Genomic DNA, 22,105 nt, shown 5'->3' with positions numbered 1-22,105 from the left:
CTTCTGCATGTCTTTTACACATCTGGATCTCTTTTGCAGGTTACCATTATTGGTTACACCCTGGGCATTCCAGATGTGATCATGGGCATCACGTTTCTTGCAGCCGGAACCAGCGTACCCGATTGCATGGCTAGCCTCATAGTGGCAAGACAAGGTAGGGCTTTTCTGTTCCAGGCTTAAGCATGGTTAATGCATATCAGTTTGAGACAAACTCCTATGTAATTTGAACTTCCTGAGCACACCTGAGAAATATGCATATATTTACACTATAGCTATGTATCCCCTTTCCTTATTATGCTGAATTATAACTTAGCTTCCTTTTGAGTTTTCCATTCTCTATTTTTCTTATGCCCTTTATATTTTTATGGTTGTAAACGCACCTATAGTGTATGCGCTAACCTTATAGGCACCTATAGGGATATTGTAGGCGCGTACACAGTTAACGCTTGTTAAAAATGCTAACGCGCCTATAATGCAGTTTAGTAACCATGGCCCCTAGATTGTTTTGATATGAGGTATACCTTACACCTAAAAGGAGTAAGGGAACTTTTTATTTTGTTTTTAGTGCTTATTTTAGAAGGGCTATTTGGGTGATGGACATGGATGAACTGGCATTTAGATGTTTATATTACTGCTGGGGAAATTCTGTGTAACTACACAGTGTAAAATTTGCACAGAATTCCCCCCTGCCCAGTATGCATAGAATTCTGTTCATATAGCTGTAATGGCTCAGCAGTGTGGCACGACTCAACTTCCCTCAGTTCCCCCCTTGGTCTTTGCCATGATCAATCAAATCAATTCTTTTCAGGGTTCAATGCGGCCTACAATAGTTCAAATCACAGTAAAATACATACATCACACACAAAGCAGCATAAAATCAAATAAACGTTATCATTCACATCAATCTAATTGTTAACAATGCTAGGAAACAGTAATGTTTTAACCTTTTTTTCTAAAAAGTAAATCATTTCTCTCTAATTTAAAAAAATTTGGGAAAAGAATTCCAGAGCTGAACTGTCATAAATGCAAAAGGAGTATTAGCAATTCTTAAAAATCAAACATTTTTTAAACAAGGCAGTCATCATAGAGTTAATTGATCTCATAATCAAGATGCAAAATCAAATGGGGAGGAGTGGCCTAGTGGTTAGAGCACTGGGTTTGCAATCCAGAGGTGGCTGGTTCAAATCCCACTGCTGTTCCTTGTGATCTTGGGTAAGTCACTTAACCCTCCATTGCCTCCTGTACAAACTTAGATTGTGAGCTCTCCTGGGACAGAGAAATATCCATAATACCTGAATGTAACTCACCTTGAGCTACTACTGAAAAAGGCGAGCAAAATCTAAATAAATAAGGAAATTGATAATGTTTTGATAAGTAGTTCAGAGGTGCACAGCTTTACAGTGGACTACTTCCATCTCCCTTGCCACCGTGGTCCCAACTGTCCATTTAAGCTGCATGGCTGTATGAAGGCCTGTGTGGCTCAAAGGAACAATTGGACCTAGGAGGACACAGCCCGATGTGCAGCTACACTTCTTCCAAGCCATTGATAAGGGGGAGAAGGTGGTGTGTGCTATGAAAGAATGGAGAAAGGTGGATGGGTGGGATGTGCCATGGGGGGGGGGGGGCTAGAGAAAGGTGGATGGTGTGTGTGTGTGCCATTGTGGGGGAGGGGGCATACAGTAAAAAGGCAGATGAGGTAGGTGTATGCCATGGAAGGGGGAAGTAGGTGAGGAGAAGGAATACAAACTAAGGAAGTAATGGAGAAGATGGAACCTGAGGAGAGGAAATGCTGTGGTGCTATTTCATTCCTGGGGAGGAGAAGTCAGCCTTTACAACGGAGAAATTCTGCATATGAAAATTACAAATAAAGTGTGCAGAATTTTGCAGAATTTTCTGGGAGTCTTTTGCACAGAATTTCCCCAGAAGTATTATATTTCATTAAGTCTCAATTTTTGCAAAGCCAGGCTATATACTGTACATCTAAACTTGAAAAACATGCATCTGACAAGGAGGCATGGTCTGGGCATATTTTGGGTAGGACTAGGACCCACCTACAAAATATGTATTTGGAAGTTGGTCACTTACAGATGATTGTACAAGCGATTGTTTTAATATACCTGGTCTACTGCAACATCACTGAGGGCCCCTTTTACTAAGCCACGCAAGCGTCTATGTGTGCCCATCGCATACCAAAATGGAGTTACTGCCCAACTACCATGTGGCTCTTGCGATAATTTCATTTTTGGCACGTGTCTGAAAAAAAATGTTTTATTTTCAGCTGCGCGTAACGGACACGCGTAGGTCATTACTGCCCAGATTCTTTACCGCTAGGTTAATGACTGGTGGTAAGGTCTCAGACCCAAAACGGATGCGCGGCAATTTTGATTTTGCCGCACATCTATTTTCGTCAAAAAAAAATAAGGCCTTTTTTTACAGACACGCTAAAAAATGGATCGGTGCGCGCCCCAAACACACGCCTACACTACCACAAGCCATTTCTCAGCGCAGCTTAGTAAAAGAACCCCTTTGTTAGGTATTGTGGAGAGACAACTACCCACCCGATATTCAGAAGGATTTAACTGGACAGGTCTGCCTGGTTAAACCCTACTGAACAACCCATAACTTGATAATCAGCGGCATGTAACCAGTTACTGCTGCTGGCTATCGTCATTAACTGACCATCTCCAAACTGGTAAAGTTAGGGGCGGAGTGTGGACGGAGTGCCCACTTAGATGGTTAGCAGCAATTTTCAGTCCGCTAACTAAGTAACCGTATAAAGTTAGGACAGCAAAAAGGCTGACCTAACTTTATGCACCAAAGTTAATCGGGCACCGGTCTGAATATTGGCCGGTGCCCAGTTAACGTCTGGGTGACTTCTGATACCCAAATATTCAATGCCAGGAGCTGCTCATACCCCAGCGTTCAACATCCAGGATCAGTTTACCTGTGGCTGTGAGCTGTTCCAATGCCATATACCGCCGCGGGCTGAATATTGGGCCTTACGTAAACTGCAGGTATTGCAGAATGTGGCAGCCAGGTTGAATTGGGAGGGGGCTTCCAGTAAAGGTGCGTGTCATATTCAAACTTCTGCTGTTTGTATTTAAAAAAGGAAGCTATGATAAAATGAGAAGAACGGTAAAAAAAAACTTAGAGGAGTGACTGAGAGGGTAAGAAACCTACAGCAGGCATGGATGCTGTTCAAAAACACCGTCCTGGACGGAAAACCAAACAGCCGGCGTGGTTAAAAAGTGAGGTAAAGGAGGCTATTGGTGCTAAAAAGGAATCCTTCAGAAAATGGAAGAAGGACCCGAATGAGGAAAATAAGAAGTGGCAGGGTATTCGAAGCTGAAGAGTCAGAAAAACTTATTGAAATATCTGTAAATCTGGAACACGTAATGGAGCAGTTCTGCAAACTAAAGAGTAGCAAATCTCCTGGACCAGGTGGTATTCACCCTATGGTACTGATAGAACTAAAAAATGAGCTGGCAGAGCTACTGTTATTGATTTGTAATTTATCCTTAAAATCGAGCATGGTACCCGAAGATTGGAGGGTGGCCAATGTAACGCCGATATTTAAAAAAGGTTCCAGGGGAGACCCAGGAAATTATAGACCGGTGAGTCTGACGTTGGTGCCGGGCAAAATGGTAGAGACTATAATCAAGAACAAAATTACAGAGCACATTCAAAAGCATGGACTAATGGGACAAAGTCAACATGGATTTAGTGAAGGGAAGTCTTGCCTCACCAATCTGCTGCTTTTCTTTGAAGGGGTAAACAAACATGTGGACAAAGGTGAGCTGGTTGATATTGTGTATCTAGATTTTCAGAAGGAATTTGATAAGGTGCCTCATGAAGGACTACAGAGGAAATCAGAGGGACATGGGATCGGAGGTAGTGTCTTACTGTGGATTAAAAACTGGTTGAAAGATAGGAAACAGAGAGTAGGATTAAAAGGTCAATATTCGCAATGGAGAAGGGTAGTTAGCGGGGTCCCTCAGGGATCGGTACTGGGACCTCTGCTTTTTAACATATTCATAAATAGCCTAGAAATGGGGGTAACTAGTGAGGTAATCAAATTTGCCGATGACACAAAGTTATTCAAAGTAGTCAAATCGCGGGAAGATTGTGAAAAACTACAAGAGGACCTTACCAGACTGGGAGACTGGGCGTCTAAATGGCAGAAGATGTTTAATGTGAACAAGTGCAAAGTGATGCATGTGGGAAAGAGGAACCCAAACTATAACTACATCATGCAAGGTTCAGCGTTGGGAGTCACGGACTGAGAAAGGGATCTAGGTGTCACTGTAGATGATACGTTGAAAACTTCTGCTCAATGTGCTGCTGCGGCTAGGAAAGCAAATAGATTGTTCAGTATCATTAGGAAAGGGATTGAAAACAAAAATAAGGATATTATTCTGCCGTTGTATCGCTCCATGGTGCGACCGCACCTCGAGTATTGTGTTCAATTTTGGTTGCTGCACTCAAAAAAGACATAGTGGAATTGGAAAAGGTGCAGAGAAGGGCGACAAAGATGATACAGGGGATGGGACGACTTCCCTATCAGGATAGGCTGAAGAGGCTGTGGCTCTTCAGCCTGGAGAAAAGGCGGCTGAGGGGAGATATGATAGAGGTCTATAAGATAATGAGTGGAATGGAACGGGTCGATGTGGAGCATCTGTTTACGCTCTAGAAATGTTAAGTAGTAGTAGTAGTAACACGACTCTCACCCAAGGCCGCTGAGAGACACAGCTGGGCCTGGGGCAGGACTGGACCGCCACGAAGTCAATGGTGCACTGAGGTTTCTGTGCTAATCAATTCAGCACATCCAGTACTCAGAAAGAATGACATGACCTAATGTATATTAGACAAAAGCAGAAAGCGTTTTTTAAGGAGAAGCCTTAGCACATTCTGCATTCCATTCAAGGATATTTCCAGAAAAGCCTATCGATCTGCAGCCCCTCCCTTCCTCTCTACCCTCATCTCCCCCTACGTTCCTACCCTTAACCTCCGCCCTCAAGACAAATCCCTCCTTTCAGTACCCTTCTCCACCACCGCCAACTCCAGGCTCCACCCTTTCTGCCTCGCCTCACCCCATGCTTGGAATAAACTCCCTGAGACCATTCGCCAGGACCCTCTCTGCCCATCTTCAAATCCTTACTCAAAGCCCATCTATTCAATGTCGCCTTCAGCACCTAACCACCATACCTCTATTCAGGAAATCTAAACTGCCCTAACTTGACATTTCGTCCTTTACATTGTAAGCTCCTTTGAGCAGGGACTGTCCTTCATTGTTAAACTGTACAGCGCTGCATAACCCTAGTAGCGCTCTAGAAATGTTAAGTAGTAGTAAGTAGTAGTAGTAGTATTAAGTTCACAAGGGTGGATCTTCTCTCCACACCCTGCTTTCTTTTCTAAAACATTTATTTTTTTCAATGTTAACAAACATCTTGGGCCTTATATTTAAAGGGGAGAAGTTAATAAGCTGTGCTAAAATATTGCATTTTGCTACCTTTGGTAACTCAGTATCATGGGTTAGTAACTCCCATGGTAAATTAATAACACAGCTTGTCCAATGCTCCAGGGAGCCTTCTTAAAGGGGCTGATGCAAAACATATGCCCCCTCCCCCTGGCAGAAGGCACCTTCACTCCCTGCCCCCTCCCTGCAGAACTTCAGTTGAAGAGGGTAGCAAAACCACTATTTTCAGATATAATAACCAAAATAAAACAAAATAGTGGAAACCAAAAACTGTGCTCCCAACCACTCTCAATAAGAAGTATACACTTAATTGTGTCACCAAAAACTAGCATTAAATGAGAAGAGTATCAGAAGCACCAGACTTGGACTTAATGGAGGAGTAGCCTAGTGGTTAAAATATCAGTCTTGACATCCAGAGGTGGCCGGTTCAAATCCCACTGCTTCGCCTTGTTATCTTGGGCAAGTCACTTAACCCTCCATTGTCTCAGGTACAAAATTAGATTGTGAGCCCTCCGGGGACAGAGAAATACCCCAGTGTACCTGAATGTAACTCACCTTGAGCTACTACTAAAATAAAGTGTGAACAAAATCCAAATAAATATGTGCTATTAGGTCTGTTGTGGGTCATCCCATTTCAGGCCTCAGCCCTTAGTCACCACTTCTTCAATCATTTATTCTTCTCATATAACTACTTATATGAAAACCTCAATCAAACATCATTCCCGAAAAAAAATAATGCCTTGAGTATGTATTCAGCATTAGTCCCTTAGTGGGTGTGATGATGAGCAATCGAGTTGGTGAAGGTCCTTAAACTCCAGCAGCAGACAGGAGTTTCCTGCCGAAACACTATTAGGACAACCATTTCTGCGGGGTGCCTGCAGTGGACATTGTGAGCGTCAAGTCAAGACACTTTATGTTTGGATGGCTGTTCGCATGAATTAAGCTAAGTGCTATTTTTAATCGCTTTATATATCAAAAATTATTTTTGGGGGGGAAGGAAGTTTGATTGAGGTTTTCATATAAGTAGTTATATGAGAAGAATAAATGATTGAAGAAGTGGTGACTAAGGGCTGAGGCCTGAAATGGGATGGCCCATAAGAGACCTTATAGCCCATAATTAAGTCCAAGTCTAGTGCTACCTCTGACCACCAACACTCCTGGCAGCAGAAGGCACTGCCCCCCCCCAACAAAAGCTATACCCCTCCCCCATAGGCAACCCCTAGATCTACCACTGCAATCCCTGGTCTCTAGTGGTGCAGGGCAGGAGTTATCCTCAGTTGCTCCTACCCCATCAGGAGCTGGATTCAAAATGGCACTAATCAGAACCTAGTGGTAGTTTCACAGTCCTAATGCTAGGGATCAAGCTGCCAAATTTGCCAGGGGGATTGATGGGTAAAGATGATTCCTGCTGTGAGGGTCTTATTTTATGCATCTTGGGGCTGATGATCAGAAGCAAACGCGGGTGCTAGAGGCTATTAGTGCCCGCATTTCCTCCCATCCCATGATCAGAGCCGGCAAGCGTGTGAAACAACATACTCACCGGCTCTGACTGCAAGTAGCATGCAAATTCATGCTAGACAGGGCATTAACTATTCCTCCCCAAAGCTCAGCGGGCAGTGCGCCAAACAAGGGTGTTGCTACCACGGCAAACCCAATGACAGCTTGGAGCTGGCGTTAGGGTTTGCCTAACCTTGGAGAGGAATGGGGAACCCTGTCCTGCATGCATCTGCATGCTAGCAGTCCTCCCCATCCCAACCCGGACAAGACCCAACCCCCCCCCCCCCCCCGATGGAAGACCCAACCTGACCCAACACCCCCCCCCCGATGGAAGACATCCACCCCCCCCCCCCACGACACAAAACCTGACCCGTCCTCCCCCCTGACAGAAGACTCCCCACCTCAATGGATATACAGCCCTCCCCTGGATAATAGGACTACCTTCTAACAGTTTGACGATCCTGGGAGTTGAGAAAAATAATACTAGTCCAAAGATGGCATTATTTTTCCATGGTTAATGCAGCATGCAAAGTTTAATGCATGCTGTGTTATTTGATTTCCATAATAATGAGGTACTTTACATGCTTTATATCTCATAAAGGGCTAGATTCTACATATGGCGCCTAAAACATTGGTGCGAAAAATACCTTTGTGAGCGGTATTCTATAAGCCGCACCTAAAATTCTGAATGGTTTATAGTATAAGCCAGGGGCATAGCCAGACTTCGGCGGGAGGGGGGTCCAGAGCCCAAGGTGGGGGGGCACATTTTAGCCCCCCCTGCCACTGACCCCCCCTGCCGCTGCCACCACCAACCTTGACCCCCCCCCCCCGCCGACAACCCTCTCGACCCCCTTCCCGCCGCCACCGTCGCCTACCTTTGCAGGACGTCAGACTCACAGAAACAGAACGAAGCCTTGCGCCGTAAGAAGAGGGCCTCGGCTGGCGGGGGTTGGGGTCCCCCACCAGCATAGGTAGGCAATGGCAGCAGCGGGGGAGTGTTGGCTGCAGGAGGGGGGTCGAAAGGGTCAACGGCAGGAGGGTCCAGGGCCAAATCTAAGGGGGCCCAGGCCCCCGTGGCCCCACGTAGCTACACCACTGGTATAAGCGCTTAAGCAAAGAGTTCACATGTAAATTTAGGCACTTCCGTTTGCACCAACGAAAATGTGCTAATGCCTGCCCCTAAATTTGCATGCAGAGCACCCATATTCTGTAATTATGCATGTAACTCAAAATCATTCTCCCGCTCCACCCCAAAACACCTATGACCCTCCCATTTTCACGCTCCCTTTTTTGGACCGCATGTAAATTTTAGGTGTAAATCCCACCCCTAAATTTATGGGTGTTAGTCCCAATTAAATCTAATTAGTACCAATAATAGTTGTTAAAAAGCCTTAGCATCAATTGGCTAATTATTCTATTAAATTGCACATGCAAATCGTAAATGTGCTTAAGTTTCCACACGCAATTTTTAGCGACCTTTATAGAATCAGGGGGTTAGTGTACATTATGGTAACATGATGATTTTGCCATTTAATGAGAGGTAAGTGGCGAATATTGTGCCTTATTCCCTAACACACATTAGTAACTACATCTCAAAGAGAGTTATGTATTTGTTAGCAGGTAGCAAATGCATAACTCACTTAGCCACGTATTTTCAGCCCCTAGAAGATAAAATCTGACCATTTAACTCATTAAGCAGCCGTCTTTTAATCATAGAAATAAGAAGCCTGCATTTGGGGTTTGAAAGCGGAACCGGCAGCAGTATTCAGCTGCTAAACAAATAAGTTGTACTTTAGAATTAGTTGTGCTGAACAGCGTTTCTACCTCTTTCATGGAGTATCCTCTAGTCTTAATATTATTTTAAACAGTAAACAACATTTTCCTTTTTACATGTTTATTGTTTATTACATTTGCTTCTCATAACCTATTGAACTTTCTAAGTCTAAGTGCTTTGAAAATTTGCCTTCACGTATACTGCTCTGTCAAGTAGGTCTAAGCAGCTTACAATAATAATAGCATGTAGTTTAAGAAAAGAACACCATTTATAATCTGGATAGTTCCCAAGCACTCAAGAGTAATCAACATCTCAAGTAAAGTCGTCATCAGCTGGTCAGCTATTTAGTTAGGTTGCACTGCCATTAAAGTCCTGTTGAAAGAAATGGGTCCTAAGTAAGGCTTTGGATTTTGGAAAGGATTGTTCTATCCTTAAAAAAAAAAAGGGGGGGGGGTAACTCATTCCAGAGTCTGGGAGCTAGAAAATACAAAGTAAACATCTCGTGGATTCATAGTGGCCATTCTTTGGGTCTGGAAGTACTAAACGGTGAGCGGCAAGTGATCGAAAATTTCTTGAGGGAGTATAAGGGATTGTGATGGAAGCTAAGAAAGATGGAGCACCTAGGTAATAGGCTTTGTAGGACAGACAAAGTATTTTGAAGTGAATTTGAAATGGGATAGGGAGCCAGTGAAACTGAATAAACAGGGAGGGGAGGTGATACGGTCATATTTCTTGAACCAACAGAGGAGCCTAGCTGCCATGTTATGTAGTGTCTGGAGGCATCTGAGAGGGTGTTGGGGTAAACTGGGAAAAGGACTCTGTTTGAGTAAACACATGTTTATCTGTGGAAAAAGTCTTTGAAAATTATCTTTTACATGCCTCAAAAGTAATAATAAAGCAACTTTCATCCACGGGATGCCCATAGAAATATAATGGGCGTCTCGGCGTTTACCGCCAGCTGATTTCTACCATGAGCTAAAAACGCTACTGCGGCTTAGTAAAAGACTCCCATTGCTCTCTTTTCTAGACCCTTTACGAATAGGTTAAATGATCCTGGTCCCAATGTCCAGGGAGCAATCCACTATTTGCTATTCTCTGCTGGGAAAACTGATCATTTTGTGCTACTCTTTGTTGCCTATCATTTAACCAGTTTACCAGCCCACATTAGGACACTGGCCTCTTTTATTAAGCTGCATAAAATATTTGCAGTTACCGGATGCTAGTAGCCAAAATTAGCATGTGGTAACTACAAAGGCTCTATGTGTTAACTGTTAAGATGGTTCCCAGCATCTTCCTGTACAGTTAAGGCAGAGACAATCTAGGGAATTCTATGTAAGGTGCCTAGCATAATATGCCATTTCTGTGCCAATTTTTTGGCACAAAAAAGCGTTACAACGGAAGCAAAGCATCAAAATGGCCCAAAAATGGCAGATCAACATGGAACTACATTTATGCTTCCTGTTATAGAATAGCACCTAAGTATTTCCACATGGATCTGAAAAGGGGGCATAATGATGGGAGGGACATGCAGGTCAGGGGAATTCCCTTACAATGTGCACAGTGTTACAAAATTCGAAGGATCCACACCCAGCTTGCACGCCTAGATATATGCCTGGTTTCAGTTGATGTAAATTAAATGCCCATGTCCAAAGGTGGGCGTGGATTCTGGCGCTAAGCGGTATTCTATAAAAGGTGCCCATCCTGGAGCGCTCTATATAGAATACCATTCAGCACCATTTTTTTCAGCTCTGTATACTGAATCCAGCCCAGTATACTTAACAGGGGCGTAGCTAGGTGGGGCCACGGGGGCATGGGCCCACACAGATTAAGCCCTTGCCCCCTCTACTTTGGGCCCCCCTCCTGCTGCCAACCCCCCCCCCCCCCCCCCCCCCCCCCGCTGCCGCCGCCGGGTACCTTTGCTGGCGGGGGTCCTCAACCCCCGCCAGCCGAAGTCTTCTTCAGCACCAGTCGACTCCGGCGCCTTCGCTGATCTATTTCTGACTCCAGACGTCCTGCGTACGACCTGCATAGGACAACCACGCAGGACGTCAGGAGTCAGAAACAGATCATCAGCGAAGGTGCCAGAATCGACCGGCACTGAAGAAGACTTTGGCTGGCGGGGGTTGAGGACCCCCGCCAGCAAAGGTCTCTGGTGGTGGTGGGGGGGCGGCAGCTGGGGGAGGCAGGCTAAACTGTGCCCCCCCACCTTGAGCTCTGGATCCCCCTCCCGCTGAGGTCTGGCTACGCCCCTGATACTTAACATGCATTAACTGCATTTCAGACCATGCAGAAGCACTTAACACAACCTGCTGAGATGGCATTAACTGGTCCATATTATCTGCTGCATTAAAAGTTAATGTGTGGCACTATAAGAACATAAGATGGTCCATCTAGTCCTATATCCTGTTTCCAACAGTGGCCAACCTAGGTCACAAGTACCTGGCAGACGCACAAAGCAGCAAGATTCCACATCAACCCCCGGGAAACATAGTGGCTTGCCCCATGTCTACCTTGATAGCACTTTATGGACTTTTCCTCCAGGAAATTGTCCAAACGTTTTTTTAACATGGTTACATTAACTGCTTTTACCACATCCACTGGCAACAAGTTCTAGAGTTCAACTTTTCATTGAGTGAAAAAATATTTCCTTCTATTTGTTTTAAAAGTATTACCAGGTAACTTCATGGAGTATCCCCTCATCTCTTGTACCTTTTGAAACAGAAAACAATCAGGATTTTGTAGACCTCTATTATATCCCCCTTCAACTGCCTCTTCTCCAAGCTGAAGAGCCCTAACCTCTTTAGCTGTTCCTCATATGGAAGGCGTTCCATCCCCTTAATCATTTTAGTCACCTTTCTTTGAACCTTTTCTAATTACACTATGGGGCTCATTTTCAAAACAGAAAAATGTTCAAATGTGTCACATAGCAGCATTTGGATATTTTTCTTGCCAAAACGTTCAAATTGGTATTTACGGAACTCGTTATTTAAATGTTTTGGTATGCAGTTCATCGGCAGTGAGTGCAGATCGCAAGGGTGTGTGCTGGGGGCGTGTCAAGGGCAAGAACAAAACAAAAATGACCAGGTCTACAATCTAAACATTTTGGTCTAGACCTGTTTTTTAAATGAATAAGGCACAAAAAGGTGCCCTAATTGACCAGATGACTAGTGGAGGGATTAAGGCATGACCGTCCTTACTCACCCAGTGGTAATTGACCCCCTCCCATCCCCCAAAGATGTGAAATAAACAGTACATACTGGCCTCTATGACAGCTTCAGATGTTGTAGCCAATCCTATTAGAGCAGCAGGTAGGTCCCTGGATTAGTCTGGTGTTCAGTACAGTGCACTGTAGAGAGATGGACCCAAGCCCATATCCCACTCTAACTGTTCACTTGTGGTGGAAAGTGTGAGCCCTCCCACACTCACCAAAAACCTACTGTACCCACGTATAGGTGACCCCTTCATCAATGAGGGCTATTGTAGTGGTGTACAGTTGGGGACGATAGGCTTTTGGTGAGTTTTGGAGGGCTCAGCACACAATATAAGGGGTAATGGTGAGATGTAAATCTGGGAGCTTTTATATGAAGTCCACTGCAGTGGGATTTCTGTGTGACCAGTCTACTAAGAATGCTGGCTCCTCCTACATCCCAGTGGCTTGATTTTGTGTATTTTTCATGTGGACGTTTTTTTTTTTAATGGACCAAAGAAAGCACAAAAACATCTAACAAATGACCATTTTTGAAACAAAAAGATAAACGTTTTCTTGTTTCAAAAAATCGCTATATTTCCCACTCAAATTTAAGCAAAAAGTCCAAAGTGAGGTACCTCGTATAAAAAATGTCCCTTTATTTTTTTGAAATATGGCGACCAGAATTGCACACAGTACTCAAGGTGAGGTTGCTTCTTGGAGCAATACAGAGGCATTATAATATTCTATGTCATATTTTCTATTCCTTTCCTAGTCCTTCCTAATATTTCATTTGCTTTTTTAGCTGCTGCTACACACTGAGCAGGAGATTGTCCACGATGACACCTATATCTTTTTCATGGGTAGTGACGCCTAATATGGAACCTGGCATCAAGTAGCTATGATTTGAAATATTCTTCCCAATATGTATCACTTTGCACTTGTCCACATTAAATTTTGTCTGCCATTTTTGATGCCCAGTCTTCCAGGGCTTATTTTACAAAGCCATGCTAGCAATTCCCACTCGGCAAATGAGAGGAAGCCCATAAGAAGTGAATGGGCTTCCTCTCATTTGCCGCACTGAGAATCGCTAGTGCAGCTTTGTAAAAGAGGCCCCCAGTTTCCTAAAGTGCTCCTGCAATTTCTCCTAGTCCGTATGCGATTTAACAACTTTGAATAGTTTTGTGTTTATCTGCAAATTTATTCATCCTAGAGTACTGATGGAACTGAAAATGAGCTTGCGGAGCTACTGCTAGTGATATGCAATTTATCCTTAAAATCAAGCGTGGTACCAGAAGATTGGAGGGTGGCCAATGTAATGACGATTTTTTAAAAAGGTTCCAAGGGAGATCTGGGAAATTATAGACCGGTGAGTCTCATGTCGGTGCCGGGGAAAATGGTAGAGGCTATTATCAAAAACAAAATTACAGAGCCCATCCAAGGACATGGATTACTGAGACCAAATCAGCACGGCTTTTGTGTGGGGAAATCTTGCCTGACCAATTAACTTCAATTCTTTGAAGGAGTAAACAAACATGTGGACAAATGGGAGCCGGTTGATATTGTGTATCTGGATTTTCAAAAGGCGTTTGACAAGGTACCTCATGAAAGGCTACAGAGGAAATTGGAAGGCCATGGGATAGGAGGAAATGTCCTATTGTGGATTAAAAACTGGTTGAAGGATAGGAAACAGAGAGTGGGGTTAAATGGGCAGTATTCACAATGGAGAAGGGTAGTTAGTGGGGTTCCTCAGGGGTCTGTGCTAGGACCGCTGCTTTTTAATATATTTATAAATGATTTAGAGATGGGAGTAACTAGTGAGGTAATTAAATTTGCTGATGACACAAAGTTATTCCAAGTCATTAACTTGTGACACGATTGTGAAAAATTACAGAAGGACCTTACGAGACTGGGCGGCTAAATGGCAGATGTGAGCAAGTGCAAGGTGATGCATGTGGGAAAAAGAACCCGAATTATAGCTACATCATGCAAGGTTCCACGTTAGGAGTTACGGACAAAGAAAGGGATCTGGGTGTCGTCGTCGATAATACACTGAAACCTTCTGCTCAGTGTGCTGCTGCGGCTAGGAAAGCGAATAGAATGTTGGGTATTATTAGGAAAGGTATGGAAAACAGGTGTGAGGATGTTATAATGCCGTTGTATCGCTCCAGTACCTTGAGTACTGTGTTCAATTCTGGTCACCGCATCTCAAGAAAGATAAAGTAGAACTGAAAAAGGTACAGCGAAGGGCGTCTAAAATGATAGCAGGGATGGGATGACTTCCCTATGAAGAAAGACTAAGGAGGCTAGGGCTTTTCAGCTTGGAGAAGAGACGGCTGAGGGAAGACATGATAGAGTTATATAAAATAATGAGTGGAGTGGAACAGGTGGATGTGAAGCGTCTGTTCACGCTTTCCAAAAATACTAGGACTAGGGGGTATGCGATGAAACTACAGTGTAGTAAATTTAAAACAAATCAGAGAAAATGTTTCTTCACCCAACGCATAATTAAACTCTGGAATTCGTTGCCGGAGAACGTGTTGAAGGCTGTTAGCTTGGCAGAGTTTAAAAAGGGGTTAGACGATTTCCTAAAGGACAAGTCCATAAACCACTACTAAATGGACTTGAGAAAAATCCACAATTTCGGGAATAACATGTATAGAATGTTTGTGTGTTTGGGAAGCTTGCCAGGTGCCCTTGGCCTGGATTGGCTGCTGTCGTGGACAGGATGCTGGGCTCGATGGACCCTTGGTCTTTTCCCAGTGTGGCATTACTTATGAACTTAGACGTCATTCCCATTTTCAGATCATTTATAGACACGTTAAAAAGCACCGGTCCCTGTACAGATCCTTGTGGTGCTCCACTATTCACCTCCTTCATTGACTGAATTGGCCATTTAACCCTACTTTCTGTTTTCTATTTTTAACCAGTTCCCAATCCACCCATGAATGAACATAGCAGTTTACCCAAATATAAACTAGGAAAAGGACTCTGAGTAAACACATGTTTGTTTATCTGTGGAAAATGTCTTTGAAAATTATCTTTTACATGCCTCAAAAGTAATAATAAAGCAACTTTCATCCAGATAAACTCACAAACCAATTTAATCCTTTGGAAACATAAATGCAATCCTGCCTATGAGGAGTGTCCTTAAAGCAACTTTTTTTCAATTATCCAGAAATCCCAAGCTCGCATTGGCAATGTCAGAGAGATGTCAGAGGGTAGGGTGGAGATGAAACAAATCAAGGCCTAAACAGTACGCAGGGCAAGGGATTTCCATTGCATCGACCATCTATCTGATTTTAAAAGGGAAACTCCACAGAGTTTCCTTTTCAAAATCAACATATGGTCTCACAGATACCAATCACAGGGAAGAGGCCTACATTGTCCTCATATGATCCTACATTTGTCTATATGGTGCAGTAAAGATGTAAATGAGTTCTGGTAAACAGAGATAGAGTTAGGATGAGTCCAACACTGGTATATCATAAATCTGACTGTGTGTGCTTACCTTGCAGGTATGGGGGACATGGCAGTGTCAAACTCCATCGGAAGCAATGTGTTTGATATTCTGATCGGGCTGGGCCTTCCCTGGACACTGCAGACCCTGGCAGTGAATTATGGGTCTTATGTAAGTCCTGTGTATGCCACGTGCCACACAGCAAGTCTAAATAATTATACCTAGTTGTACAATATCACTTAGAGGCATATTTTCAAAGCACTTTGGGAGGCTAAGTTCCATAGGTTTCTATGGAACTTTGGGAGGCTAAGTGCTTTGAAAATGAGCTTGTTAGGGTCCTGCTTATTAAGCCACACTGTAGATGCATTAACTTTTTAGCGTGCGCTAATGATAGAGACACCCATTATATTCCTATGGGTGTCTCTAGCATTAGCATGCAGTAATTCTAAAATGTTTGCACGCCTGCGCAACTTAGTAAACCGGGCCCTAAATACTTTGTTTTGAATGTGCTAGTAACACTGTCACGTTAAGAGTAGAGATGTACCAAATAGAATATTTTATTACTTGGCCGAATATGAATAATGAAATATATTATTTGACCGAATGCAAATACCAAATATGAATAATAGGCATTGAGCTTTAAGATAACAAACAATAAAAGAAGCAACATGAAATCAGAGATCAAGTGTTTATTTCAGTAGGATTTAGCCCAGTAGAGCCCCAGATTATTCAAATTCAAATTTAGATCACTATTCGGCTAAATACAAATATTCTATTCGGCGCCAAATCATATTGAATACGAATATTAAGTACAGCCCTAGCTAAGAGAGGGCTTAATCTAATCTCAGAAAATCATAGACTTGGAAAGAAGTTTATGCAGAAAAAGTGAAACAGTTTCTGTCAGTACGGTATTTGTATTTATGCCCCTAAAAGTTGGATTATGCTCCCCACAAAGTTTCAGGAATATCAAGATTATCTTAGTTTTAGAAGATATCTGAAATCATGATTGTTTAATAAATTTCTAGCAAGATCTGTGACACGATTTATGTTATGAGGCTGAACTAGAATAACATACTCATTGTGGAAGTATGCTTTGATATTCTTGTTATTATTTTTTAATTTTATTTTTAAAATTTTACAGTTCATTTTATTGATATTTTTATGTTTTTTAAACTTTTTTATTTTGTTATGTTCTTTCTATATCACAATGCCTTGGTGATGAATAAATGCAGTATATAAATACAAATAAAATAAAATAGTGCAGTATTTAAATATAAATAAAATAAACTGGGATTCAGCACAGTAGCATTCCCAATTTCTGAGGTTTTTAAGGGTGTGATGTGAGTGGCTCTATAGGAGGAGCTATCAAAGGCTATATACTTTTATATCATATCATAAATGAAATATCTGAAGCAAAATTTTAAAATGAAGGTGTTTTTTTATTTGTTCTTCTGCTCCTTTAGGGTTCCAACTTAAAAATAACTGGTCTCCTTTAGGCACAGGCCCATGAGTCTTTGCTCACCATTTCCTGGTGGGAGGAAGCCCTCATTTTACATCCCCTCCCAACTTATTTGATCAGCTCTTTAGCAATGACAATCCAGGCCAGGAGCCACAGATCACAGCTTCCTCTGGAGTATGAAAGTGTGGTCCCTGAGCCTGGCCACTGGGTGTCACTATTGAACAATAGCTGGAGCTTTCCTCCCCCTATGAGGTTCTTTGCAGCACCCGCCAACCCCGGAAGAGGATATTTTTATTTTAAAACATTTGCTAGCACTGATGTCTTGATAACAATGGGTTAAATATTCAGCCAGCAATGGTCAGCGATGTTTTTTTGTTGTTGTTGTTCCTGCTGGCATTATGCCTAGATATTCAGTTCCATTGAATATCTGGTTATGTGCAGCCAGCTACCTCTTATACGGTTAAGTGTAATATTCAGCACAAAGCTGCCTAAGTGAAACCAGACAAAGAGAGGACTGAGTTTTATGCTGTCCAATTTGTCCAGTTAACTTAAGCGATTAAGTGCTGAACAAAAACCTCACGGGTATAAAGAACTCACAGTAAGCAAAAAAGGGAGGAAAAAAACCAAGGAAATCAGTTCTTGGTAGTCCATCCGTTTACTCCAAGTACAACACAACTATGGTGCAATCAGAGGTATGACCCGACAAGGACTTTGGTTCGGCACCACTGCCTGAGTCAGGAGCCCAGTCCTCTAACTATGGCAATATAGTACAATCCAAAAAGGACCAAAAAATGTATAATATAGCACCACTAGTTTCCAACAAACATGACGAGTATTCTAAATGCTTCTCTGCAAAGATACAGCAGGAATATCAGCAATTAACCACATAAGTGTTCTCTCTGCCCCCGGACCACCCACAAAATCACCAGCTATGGCTTTAGCGGTTAGTGGTGATATTCATTGGCATTAAACAGTTAAGTCCCACTGAATATTAGGGGATATGCACAAGCAACTTAGCTGTTCTAACTAGTTAAATCGCCTAATGGTGAGTGCACTAGGCTTTGATCCTGGCAACCTGGGTTCAATTCCCACTGCAGCTCCTTGTGACCCTGGGCAAGTCACTTAACCCTCCATTGCCCCAGGTACAAAAACTCAGATTGTAAGGGAAATGGGACTTGATATACCACCTTTCTGATGTTTTTGCAACTACATTCAAAGCAGTTTACATATATTCAGGTACTTATTTTGTACCAGGGTCAATGGAGGGTTAAATGACTTGCCCAGAGTCACAAGGAGCTGCAGTGGGAATTGAACTCAGTTTGCTTTTTTTTATCTAGCTGCCCATCATGATACTAAATGGATAGCTCTTCACATTTCCAAGGGAAAGAGTCAAAATCTTCATCCACTTGCTAAACTATATCCTATTCCTGTCCCTCTACTGCAAAGTATTAAAATAATGCCTCACTTGCAAATAATATAACAAATGTCCATTTGGCAAATTCCACGTCTTTCACTTGTTCAAAGGATGGAAATGTTCCTTCTCCAAATTGTATCAGATCTCCTAAATGTTTACAAACCTGTGCTGCCAAAGATTGATAGATCAATGTCCTATTCCCGGTTTGAAATCTGGGTTCCCCTCCAAGGCCAAGAACGTGGTAACATCAGAAGATAACTTCCACAATTTTCCCACCACTATCTCAATAGATATAGTAGAAAAAACATACAAGCCTACCATCCCCATCTCCTTGAACCATGTAGCAAAGTCAGTGGATCTCCGGAGCCCCCTAAAGTTTTTTCCTATGTTTAGCACAAAGAATTTCATAGTCTGTCATGCATCTATCTCATTAAAGCTGCCACATTATATAACCTAAGATCCCAAACACTAGGAGTGGCCTAGTGGTTACGGTGGTGGACTTTGGTCCTGAGGAACTGAGTTCAATTCCCACTTCAGGCACAGGCAGCTCCTTGTGACTCTGGGCAAGTCACTTTACCCTCCATTGCCCCATGTAAGCTGCATTGAGCCTGCCATGATTGGGAAAGCACAGGGTACAAATGTAACAAAGAAAACCCCTCCCTTATTCTTACTCCAGGTTAATTTAGCCAAACTAGTCTGACCATTTTTCCCCCTCCACGGAAATTGCCACAGAATACTCTTGAACCATCATTCATCCTTGCTTTTTATCCAAAATGGAGCTATTTGAAAGCAGGTACAATAACTTAGAAAGAGTGTAATTCTTTTTAAAAGTACACTACATCCCATAAGAGATAGAGGTAAATCTTTCCAACACACGCATAAGTTCTTTATACTACCCATCAGTTTATTAACTACATTTACTTTATATAGAGTCACTTAATCCCCGCTACATTTTTTTTGAAGGTGTGAATAAACATGTGGCTCTTCAGACAGTATTTGACAAAATTCTTTATTAGAAACTTCTGAAAGAATTAAAAAGTCTTGAGATAGGAAGCAATTGGTGATGGAAACTGGTTAAAAAAAACAGAAAACAGTACAGAAAGATGAATAGTTGACTGCCCCAGGGATCTATACTGGAACTGGAGCTTTTTAACATGTTTAGAAATGATTTGGAAATGGAAATAAATGAATGAGGTAATCAAATCTGCAGACAACAGAAAATTATTCAGATTTGCTAAATCACAAACAGATTGTGAGAAATTGCAGGTAATGGGATATGATATACAGCCTTTCTGTGTTACAATCAAAGCAGTTTGCTTTTTTAAATTATTATTACTAGTAAGAAATGCCCGTTTCGGAAAAAAATGAAACGGGCGCTAGCAGGGTAATCCCCCCCCCCCCCACCCACCATCTTCCCTCCCGAGTTCTGGTCCCTCCCCCCCTCCCTCCCTCACTTGGTTGTGAGTTTGTGATGGAAGTTCGCATTGCTCTCCCCGGTCCCCGCTGCTGTCACTCTGTGAAACTCGTGCGTTGTGCCTTCGGCGCCCCTCCCTCGACGTCATCGCGTTTTGACGCGAGGGCGGAGCTACAGTGACTGCAGGCCAAACCGTGGAACTCGTGCATTGTGCGTTCGGCGCCCTGCCCTCGACGTCATCACGTTTTGACGCGAGGGCGGAGCTACAGTGACTGCAGGCCAAACCGGATATCTCGGGCGCCTCATCATCCGGTTTGAGGCTTCATTGGAACGTTGGAGGTGCCTTTATATATATAGATATGCAGGTACTTTCTCTGTCTCTAGTGGGCTCACAATCTAATTATTCATTTTTTGTACCTGAGGCAATAGAGAATTAAGGGGTTCTTTTACTAAGCCGTGGTAAAAAGTGGCCTGTGGTAATGTAGATGCGTGTATTGGGTGTGCATCGGGCCAGTTTTTACCGCATCTGCAAAAAAGGGCTTTTTTTAATGGGACGGGAAAAGGGCATGTGGTAAAACTGAAACCGGCATGCTTCCAAAACCATCCTGAGCCCTTAACGCCACCCATTGATCTAGCGGTAAGGGTTCATGCGCTACACATGCGGTGACCAGTCGGCGCACACCAACTACCGATTACTGCTGGAAACAACATGCATGGGAGGTTTTATGAGCGTGCACCAAATCTAAAATTACCGCCAGGGGGCGCAGTAGCCTGGTGATAGTCTCATTTAGGCATGCCTAATTTGCCTTTGTGAAAGAGCCCCTGGGTGACTTGCCCAGGGTTACAAGGAGCTGCAGTGGGAATCAAACCCAATTCCCCATGTTCTCAGTTTACAGCACTAACCAATAGACTATTCCTTGTGAAACTCAGTTACTGGAATTTAATGTTGGCAACTGAAACATGATGCATGTAGGGAAAGTTAATCCAAACTACAGCTACATGAATCCCCTGATCAGTGTGCGATGACAGCTAAAAAGCAGGCATATTGTTAGGAATTATTAGAAAAGGATTAGAAAATAAAACAAAAATGCTATGTTGCCTCTGTATCAACACTACCACACCTTGAGTATTGTGTGTAATTCTAGTCATTGCATCTTGAAAAAGATACAGCAGAATTAGAAAAGATACAGAGAAGGGAATGGAATGATTCCCGTACAAGAAAAGTCTACAAAGGTTAGAGCTTTTCTGCCACGAGGAAACAGCTGAAAGGATATATGATACCGGTCTATAAAATAATGAGTGGAGGGAGGAGTCACGTGATGCGGTGGAAGCAGTAACAGCGTTTCTGTGCTGCTCCGAGTGCCCTGCCCGCCCCCGCTCGAAACCGCCGTAGAAACAACCTCAAAAACCTGATCGGACCATACAAACGAGCAGAGGAAGGTGCATGGAACAATATTTAGTTCCTATGCCGCCCGGAAGCACAAGAAAAGGCTCGAAAAGCGACAAAGAAAAACTCCCCGCGGCAAACAGCGATTCCAAGATGGCGGCCGCATCTCCGCGAGGCGAGGCTGAATTTTCCGCCCGACAGCTAGCACAATTGGTAACGGCGGTGGGAACAGCATTGGAACCACGCTTTACAGCATTAGAGAGCCGATTGGGGAAAATAGATGGCACATTGGCGGAAATAACAAGCAAAACGGCGGAGGTTGAAAAACGAGTATCAGACCTAGAAGACACGTGGCAGCAATGTGAGCCTGATATAACTAACCTAAAGCAACAATTAGCCATCCAGGCAGAAAAACTGGATGAGCTAGAGAACAGAACCAGGCGATGCAATCTCAGACTGGTGGGCCTGCCTGAAACCATACCAGACAAGAATCTAAGTACAGTGCTGGAAACATGGCTCTCTAAAGAATTTGCTATATCAGACAGCAGAGGCCATCTTTGTATCGAACGGGCCCACAGACTGGGGAGACCGGGTCAGCCGGGGTCCAGACCCAGAGTGGTTATAATAAAAGTTCTCAACTATCTTCATAAAGAAGAGATTCTACAGGGATACCGACAGAAAAGAGACACTTTAAGATACGCGGACAATCAAATAAGAATATTTCAGGATTATTCAGCTAGCGTGCAGGAGAGGAGACGCAAATTCCACCCGATTTGCACCTCACTTATTGACAGAAATACTCGGTTTATGCTCCTGTACCCAGCTACACTAAAAATTATGAAAGATGGAAAATGGATATCCTTCACCTCGGAACAATCTGCGACACAATTTATCAATCAGGAGCTGCAAGGACCAGCAACACCAACGTGAACTTGTTCCAAAACTGTGGTAAACAGACTCTGAAATTGATAAGACCATTCTGCCAGATCAGATGTCACCTTTTGAGAACTTAAACTGTCCTAGGCCAAAGGTAAAAT

The 22,105-nt window shown here is 43.1% G+C and overlaps 1 protein-coding gene across 1 annotated transcript in view; it reads left to right on the top strand.

The window, feature by feature from the left end:
- Positions 1 to 22,105, top strand: part of SLC24A3 (solute carrier family 24 member 3) — a 646,438-nt gene that overhangs the window by 575,476 nt on the left and 48,857 nt on the right. Inside the window, exons 14-15 of the mRNA XM_030194674.1 lie at positions 40 to 154; positions 15,453 to 15,565. Coding sequence (XP_030050534.1) covers positions 40 to 154; positions 15,453 to 15,565 — 228 coding nt within the window. The remainder of the gene's footprint in view (positions 1 to 39; positions 155 to 15,452; positions 15,566 to 22,105) is intronic.

This window comes from Microcaecilia unicolor, chromosome 3, assembly GCF_901765095.1.
Source record: "Microcaecilia unicolor chromosome 3, aMicUni1.1, whole genome shotgun sequence".
Lineage (NCBI taxonomy): Eukaryota > Metazoa > Chordata > Amphibia > Gymnophiona > Siphonopidae > Microcaecilia > Microcaecilia unicolor.
The sequence above is the reverse complement of the archived record's forward strand: the minus strand, read 5'-3'. Positions and strand labels throughout refer to the sequence as shown.